This window comes from Pleuronectes platessa, chromosome 1 (genome assembly GCF_947347685.1).
Source record: "Pleuronectes platessa chromosome 1, fPlePla1.1, whole genome shotgun sequence".
In the NCBI taxonomy this organism is placed as follows: domain Eukaryota; kingdom Metazoa; phylum Chordata; class Actinopteri; order Pleuronectiformes; family Pleuronectidae; genus Pleuronectes; species Pleuronectes platessa.
The window spans coordinates 29,257,975-29,266,446 of NC_070626.1; the positions used below are offsets into that span (position 1 = coordinate 29,257,975).

The 8,472-nt window shown below is 40.2% G+C and overlaps 1 protein-coding gene across 1 annotated transcript; it reads left to right on the plus strand.

Annotated features, from left to right (window-relative positions):
• The first annotated feature begins 6,210 nt into the window (after positions 1–6,210).
• LOC128455152 (N-acetyllactosaminide alpha-1,3-galactosyltransferase) lies at positions 6,211–7,503 on the plus strand. The gene is made up of 2 exons (XM_053439134.1): positions 6,211–6,401; positions 6,541–7,503. The coding sequence occupies exons 1-2, from the start codon at positions 6,211–6,213 to the stop codon at positions 7,226–7,228; spliced, it is 879 nt and encodes a 292-aa protein (XP_053295109.1). The 3' UTR covers positions 7,229–7,503.
• Positions 7,504–8,472: the final 969 nt, after the last annotated feature.

The following is an 8,472-nucleotide window of genomic DNA, read 5'->3' on the forward strand; positions in this document are numbered from 1 at the left end:
CCCCCCCCCCCCCCGTACATCAGAAGTTTGAAACGCTCTTTCCGTGCGAAAGCCAAACTCCGGTGTCCTCAGATCTTCACGAGTAGTGCCTCTTTCTCATCGCATCATTTCCACCTCGCTCAGCGACCGTTATCACGACATTCTGAGGGATTTTCCATCGAGTGTATGTTTGAAGTTCAAGAGTTAGAATGCAGACGGAAGTGCAGGAGCATGTTTTCTTCTCCACTGACTGAACTGTACCTGTGCTGGGATCTATTTGATTTTTCTTCTTCTTGCCATATCTGTTTTAGACCAAGCAGGATCCAGTGAAACTGAGCTAATACAAAGCCTTATGTCTGAGAGGAATACTTTGAAGGGAGAAGACCCAATATGTAGAGATAGATCCATGATACTCGTAGGAACGTGGAAATCACGTGTAGGAAATGATGCATGTTTGAATATATTAAATAAGACACTTGCACATTAGATGCAGGCGAAGAATCGTCGAAACCAACCTTGATAATTAAACTGAGCTGGAGATTTTTAAATTTTAAAGTCCCATGAAATGCAAAAAAAATCCTGTTAGAATAAAAAAAAAAAAAAATAGCCATTATAAATATATATATGTATAATATATATATATATATATATATATTATAGCCAATATAACTAAAAGCCATAAAGACGTCTTGACTTGCAGTTCGCTTGATAAAGACTTGACTTGAGTAGAATGGAAACAGTTTAAAGTTTCATTGATTTAACTAGGCCAAGCTAAACGTGCTGTTCCATCAAGACCCATGAATTCATCACTAGATCAAGGAACTTTAAGATAAAGTTCCTTGATCTGTTTTAATGAGTTATTTCTTGGCCCAGGATCCATCCTCCCACCAAATTTTGTGGAAATCTATTCTGTTGTTTTTATCTGCAAAATCCCCTAAAGAAGATAGTTAGTGAAACAACTTTTTGGACGTTGTGATTTCGAGGTCTAAATCCTTTTGCTAAAAAGACGCCGGTTTTACCTGTGTACTGTAAATTAAGATAGAACCCCCCCCCCCCCCCCTCCTCCTCCCTCTATCCAGAACATAGACCCGTCCCGGCACAGGTCCAGAAGCTCTGCAGAGAAAAACAAACTGAAAACGTGCTTCCTGCATCTTTTCTCTTTGTCCTTTTCAACAAACAAAAAAAGTGAATTATTTGTTATCACTGGCATCGCATCAACATATCAACACTGACTTTTATATGAAGTTCCCTTCTCAAGAGCCAATCAGGTGGACAGTATGGAAAAGGTACTGTTGTCGGTGGGGGTGGTGGCTATACAAAGGGTGTACAGACATGCCATATATAAATAAATACTTTAATATCTGTAATTATAAACCTGACATTGTACTGATTCAACATGTAGTACGTGAAATTTCTCTTTATTTTGGATTTTTCGTTTTTTTTTAGGTGTGAATTCTTTATTTAAAAATGTTAATGCTGATCTCACGGTGTCCTGTCATTATTCTTTCTTTGTCAAAGTCTGAACAAACACACACACACACACACTTAAAGGTTATCATTAGAGTTAGAGTCTTGTTAACATGTTGCTCACTCGACCTCGTCCCTGAGTCCCTGTGCTTCATCACTGCAGATCTGTTGAGAAGACACTGACAAAAAATTCTGAACAATTTTTTCAATGATACTTTTCAACGACAGGGGCAGATCCAGGGATCTGTGATCTCTTTAGACAGAGACTCTCCTAAAAAAAAATATGATCAGCAGCTCAAAATGGCAGCGTTTGATATTCAGGCTTCATTTCTGGCCCGGTGGGAGGAAGTGGAGATGCACCGTCCATCTTTATTTGACTAAATGCTATTCTTGAATTCAAAACAGGGAAGTATGATCACTGGAGAATCCATGTACACTCGGAATACAGACAGAGGGAGGACAGCTGCCACCATAGAATGTGCAAACGGGTTTTTCCTGATTTTGTTGACCACATCGTTAAATAGAACACCGAGAGCAAACTGCATTATCGAATCAATACAAGCCTCCTGAGGTTCCACAATGAACTATCCTCTCATCCGAGCGGTTGCTCCTGTCGTCACAAACACATTTACTGTAAATGTGTGTGCACCAGCACTTCAGCTCAATGAGGATCGGTCAGCATGAACGTATGGTTTTTTTTTTAGGCCACAACAGAACGATGACATTATGCCCAGTATTCCATGTCCCTTATATAAATCGGCTGTCAGACCTGCACAAGAGTCCGGACATTCTCCTGTAATTCATCTGTATGTGAGAGGGCAAATGTCAGTTACCTTTCCGGCCAGTCTGCTAATACAATGTCTGATCAAACCCAACGTGTGAGGATGAAGCAGGAAAATGAGAGAGAAAAGAGGCAGGGCCGTTCCCTGGTATAGATACTGATTCACTCCCCTGAGTGAGAGGAACCACATCCCCCTGTGCATTCAGCAGACACACCTGCTGAATTAGTGGCATAGTCGGGGATACAGTGATAACCTCCTGGACTCTTACGTGGCAGCTTTTTCCATTTGGAACGTGACACCAGAGGAAAATCATAATTCCGCTTGCTGACCAGCGTTGTGTGTTCATGTTCACCAAATCCACACCAGTGAAAACAACCTGCACACAGGTAGGTGAACATGTCTCGGAGTTTGCTGATGGAACTCAAAAAACCTGAAACCCGGACTTGGCAGAGACACAGTTTTATATTATATTATATATTATAAACATTTCTTTGTCTTCAACTTTTTATCGTGACTTAACTTCTTTTTCTAAATCCTCTTCAGTTCTTCTTTTAGAGTCAGTGTAGTTTTTAGATTTTTGCAAATATAATGAAAGATCCTCAAACTTGTACAAGCAGCTGTTACTTTTTTATATTTGCACAACCCAGTGCGGTAAAATATTTGAAAAGCGCTCGATAAATAAAACGTATTAATCATTATTATTATTATCCCTAAAGGAATCCACTGATCTGAGTAAGATGCCGTTTGTTGGTTGACTTGAATATGTTGAAGTATAGAATGTGACCCGTGTTACTGGTTAAAATGCTGTGCCTAATTTAAGTTATTCCCTCAAAGGTGAAGTTTTACCCACCATCCCCGGAAGCCATAGCAGTTGTCGAGTTTGTTTGCTGGAACGTTTCCCAGCGATGAGGTAACTCTTAATACTTAGATTTCCATCTTTTGAAGCGACTCATTAAAAAGCTCAGTCAATCCAAACCATCTAAATTCCTTCAGAGAAGACGTTAAACGGGTTTTCTTCGTATGTCAAAGCACCTAAATGAAATAGAGACATAATGACACGCAAGCACAATTCTGACATTCATTGTTATTCTAGAAATATACAAAGAAAACAACAATAACAGAAATGATTTATTTGTTTTTAAAAGTTTATTTCTCAGTGTTTACTCGTTTGTTTGGTTTCTCTAATAATTGAAAGCTCTTGATCTTACATCCTGCCTCCAGAGAATGTAAGTTTTGATTTGGTGCAATAGAAGTTAAATTGAGTTGAACTGAAATTGAATTTGTTCCTGCCAGACGCAGGCCCCACCCCTCCCCCGAGTTTCGGTGGTAATTGGTTTTGTTCCTTTTTTCGCAAAATCATGCAAAACGTTCACACTTTACAGTATTCACCTTCTAATATGTGGTCACTGTGCTTCATGCTCATGCTTATATGGCAAGCCGATTGAGCATTTATTCCATATCCTTGATATCAAGTTTCAGTCCCCTCCACTAGTTCGGTCATTGTCAGCACTAGTTGGACATTTTACTGAACTAGTTGAACAAAAAATCATACTAGTCACTCTTTTTCAGCAACTAGTGGCACTTTTGTTCAACTAGTTAAAACAGAAACCTTACTAGTAACACTGTGTGCCGCACTAGTAGAGCCAAAGTCTCTACTAGTGGGCTTTTTGCTGCACTAGCTGCCCTTTGGACCGAACTAGTAATGCTGAAAGTGTTACTAGCTTACTAGTGAGCTGCAAAAGCTCTGACATGTAAGCTAGTCAAACATGGATTCAGCTTACTAGTAAACTAGTGGCCTCCAATTTTCTGCACTAGTAAACTAGTGGGAGCCCAAATGCACACTAGTAAACTAATGCAGCCAAAAAAAACACTAGTTTACTAGTAAAAAGCCTATTTTGACCTTACTATCAAACTAGTAAGGTGCAAAATGTGTACTAGTAAACTAGTGGGGTCAAAAAAACCACTAGTTTACTAGTAAACACCTATTTTGCACCTTACTAGCAAACTAGTAGGGTGCAAAATGTTTACTAGTAAGCTAGTGGGCTTGAAATGGGCACAAGTTTACTAGTTGCAGTGTTTTGTGACCTTACTAGCAAACTAGTCAGGCTGAAAGGGCTTACTAGTAAGCTAGTGGCAGCCAAAATGACTAGCTTACTAGTGGCACTTCTGGACACACATGCTAATGAGGGGATTCAAATTGAAGCTTCCTATTGGCTCTCCAGCAAGAGCTCCAGCCAGCAAAATATTAACCCTATAAAGCCTGGTGAGGTTTCACTGCGGTGAACTGCAGCTCCTTGCTTACTATCCAAACAGAATAAACACGTTGAACAACAGTGCCACTAGTTGCTGAAAAAGAGTGACTAGTAAGATTTTTGGTTCAACTAGTTCAGTAAAATGCCGAACCAGTGCGACCAAATGTCCAACTAGTGCTGACAATGACCGAACTAGTGGAGGGGACTGAAACTTGATATCAAGGATATGGAATAAATGCTCAATCGGCTTAATGTCTGTTTAACACACATCTCACGTGAAAGGCTGTGAAGATATGAAGTGACATATTTTGTAACTATATATTATCCAAGTTCAACTTGTTCATTTCATGCTTTTCTATCATTGCAGTCGGCTCCATAATACCGTGAAGAGATGGGGGCTCGGCCTCTTTTTTCTGATGTTGCTGCTAAGCTTCCCCTTTTTATACAGCAGGTGAAAACACGTCACGCTCTTCATGAACAGCTGCAGAACTCTCTGTGGGAGATGATGACATGTCACTGCCAGAATCACCTCAATTTACTTCTCTGTCATGACGACTTTTTTTTTTTAAGATTCTTTCGATTTGATATCTATGAAAAAAAAACGGCGGTGCCCAGAGAGAGAAAAGAGAGGAGGAACATAGATGGCGAGCTTAACTTTGGGTAAGAGATCTGACACTTGCACTGTAAAAACTTGTCATGTATATTAACATTAACATTTTACAGTACTCATACAGTTATCAACTTTGCAGTGTGTTACTGTAAAAACGAAATCAACTGAACTACAGGGCATTGCTGTATTTTCTTAATTGCACAGTTAACTGCTGGCTGCAGGGTTGACAGGGATTTACCGTTTTCATACTGTAAATTCGATATACAGTTTGGTGCTGTCCACATACTAAAACAACCAATCAATCAATTTTTATTTGTATAGCCCATATTCACAAATCACAATTCGTCTCATATGGTTTTAACATGAGTGTGACATCCTCTGTCCTTAACCCTCAGCAAGAGTAAGGAAAAACTACTAAAAACCCTTTTAACAGAGAGAGCCACATGTGAGGGATCCCTCTCCCAGGACGGACAGAAGTGCAATAGATGTCAGGTGTAGGAAAACATCATCCAGATTAAAGTTTTTAGCAGCATTGATGAGGGTAAACATCTTGAAGGACAACCTCAACACGCTATGTCAAGCAGTCCAGCTGCATCATAGATCTGGATCATGATCCACCATCCAGATCAGATGCCACTTCAGTCCACAAACACACTACAGTGCTGTGTTTTCTCATATTTACAGTCTACGCTTAGCATCAGTCCGTGCATTCTTATTTTAAATGAAATTCAACATTATCTCATATACCCTACAATTTCATTTAATGCAATAGCAGAATGGATGACAGTCAATTCCTATAAATTAAACTCCTCTTTACCAAAAACCGTGGTTTGCTATTTTGATGTGATATTGTCCGTTAGATTTTGTGAGAAGAAGGGTACAGAACCGGTTTGAGGCAACTTCATGTCAAGTGGGCTCTCAGCTTGGTGGATCCTTGGTCTTCCCTGATTTCCATCCGTCTTAACTGGAAGAACGGAAGGTACATTATCTGCAAAAAGAAACTACAGATAAAGATCTTCCAGACGTTTCGCTCCGTCGCACATCTTGTTGTTAGGACTGGTTGTAAATCCATCCATTTGTAATAAATCTTGAACATTGAGTTTCGAGACTGAGGCTTCAAATGAATCTGTTCATCTTCGTGGTCAACTTTGTTTTCATCTTGTCTAATTCCAGGGCCAGACGGCAGGTTGCAACAATCACCACCTGGAATGGCCCGATCATGTGGAATGGGATATTTGACGCGAATGCTTATGATAAGCTGCATGTTCAACTCCGGTCCTCCGTGGCTCTCACTGTGTTTGCTGTGGGAAGGTTTGTTTAACCCATAAATATTGTCACTGCTGAGACTGCGTGATGATTTAGAAACACTACCTGACTCCAACTGAACAAAGTGCAAATGATCAGTTGGACTATGGCACAGTGAATGTCTGTTTTGTTGTCTCTTGCTCAGGTACCTGGATGCCTACTGCAAGGATTTCCTGACCTCGGCAGAAAAGCACTTTATGCCGGGGTTACCAGTGACGTACTACGTGTTTACCGATTCACCAGAGAAGGTACCGCAAATCGAGCTCGGCCCTCAACGACAGCTCAAGGTTATCAAGGTGAAAATGTACACCAGATGGCAGGACATCTCTATGATGCGCATGAGTATGATATCGAATCTCATAGATTCGGAGATCGCTTCCAGCTTCAGCCACATCTTCTGCTTCGATGTGGATCAAGTGTTTGAAGCGAGGTTCGGCTCAGAGGCTCTGGGAGACTCTGTGGCTTTGCTCCATGCGCATTATTACAAACTTACAAAGGACAGGTTCACCTATGACAGAAACAATAAATCCACAGCCTTCATGGAAGCTGGAGATTTCTACTACCATGCTGCCATCTTTGGAGGATTGTGTGCAAACGTGAAGAATCTGACAGACGCCTGCTACCTGAGCATCATGGAGGACAAAATAAATGACGTGGAGGCTCTGTGGCACGATGAGAGTCACCTCAACAAGTACTACTGGCTGAACAAACCAAGCAAGCTGCTCCCCCCCGAGTATTGCTGGGACTATAGTATTAGTGACAGGAGCGACATAGAAATCGTCCGCCTGAGATGGGCACCAAAACATTACGACACACTTCGTGCTAATGTCTGATTAACTTTGAAAAGATGGAGACAATTTTTTTGTGAGGTCACCCTGACTTTGACCATTAAATTCTAATCGGGTCATCCAAGCTGAGTTAGATCTGAACGATATGTAGAGATATAAGATCCATGATACTCGTAGGAATGTGGAAAACACGTATGTGGGAAATGATGCATGTTGGGATATATTATAAAAGACACTTGCACATTAGCTGCAGGCCAAGAATCATCAAACCAACCTTGATAATTAAACTGAGTCCCATAAGATGCAAAAAAAATCCTGTAAGAATAAACCAAAACTAAACTAGCCATTATATATATATATATATATATTATATATATATATATATATATATATATATATATATATATATAGTGTAGCCAATATAACTAAAAGCCATAAAGACGTCTTGACTTGCAGTTTGCTTGATAGAGACTTGAGTAGAATGGAAACAGTTTAAAGTTTCATTGATTTGGAGATTGACAGAAAAACGACTTCATAAAACTTGAACTAGGCCCAACTCAGCAGGCTGTTCCATCAAGACCCATGAGTTATTCAATACAAAGCTAAATAAATATATATATGTTTTTTTTACTATATTTAAGATAAAAGTACCTTGATCTGTTTGAATGAGTTCTTTCTTGGTCCAAATTCTATCCTCCCACCAAATTTTGTTGAAATCTATTCTGTTGTTTTTCTGCAAAATCCCCCCGAAAATGTTTTATGAAACAACTTCCTGGATGTTGTGATTTCGAGGTCTAAATCCCCCTCCTCCCTCTATCCAGAACATAAACCCATCCCGGTGTAACAGGCCAAACTAACCCCGCCAAGATTAAACCGGGGTATACTTTGGCCCAGGCCATAGTATACCCCGGGGATAAACTGTCCTAGGCAAAGCTATACCCGTGGGTGTAAAATAGCCTAGGCCAGACTATACCCCTACAGCCAGGGCCGGTCCTTCCTATAGGCGACAAAGGTGGTTGCCTAGAGCGCCACGTAGCGGGGACGAGCCAAAAACTGCACCTAGCAAAAATAATATATATATATTTTATTTTTTCTGCGCAGAGTTTTATGCACCCTTCTATTTCTCTAACCAATATTTTGACATTTAAAATATATATTTAAAATAAGGAGAAAATTTGGCAAAAATCTAAAGAGGTGGTGTTGTCAGAACATGCTACAGCATTGATGGGGGGGGGGGGTCTATTTTAACTTTCGTTGACGAGACGAGACGAGACGAAAATGAAGCAGCT

What these genes read in the sequence shown, in the direction of transcription:
- LOC128455152 (XM_053439134.1), top strand. Translation starts at nt 6,211, where the DNA reads ATGAATCTGTTCATCTTCGTGGTCAACTTTGTTTTCATCTTGTCTAAT. An exon ending in ACTGTGTTTGCTGTGGGAAG is followed by an intron (nt 6,402 to 6,540) that starts GTTTGTTTAACC and finishes TCTCTTGCTCAG; the next exon opens with GTACCTGGATGCCTACTGCA.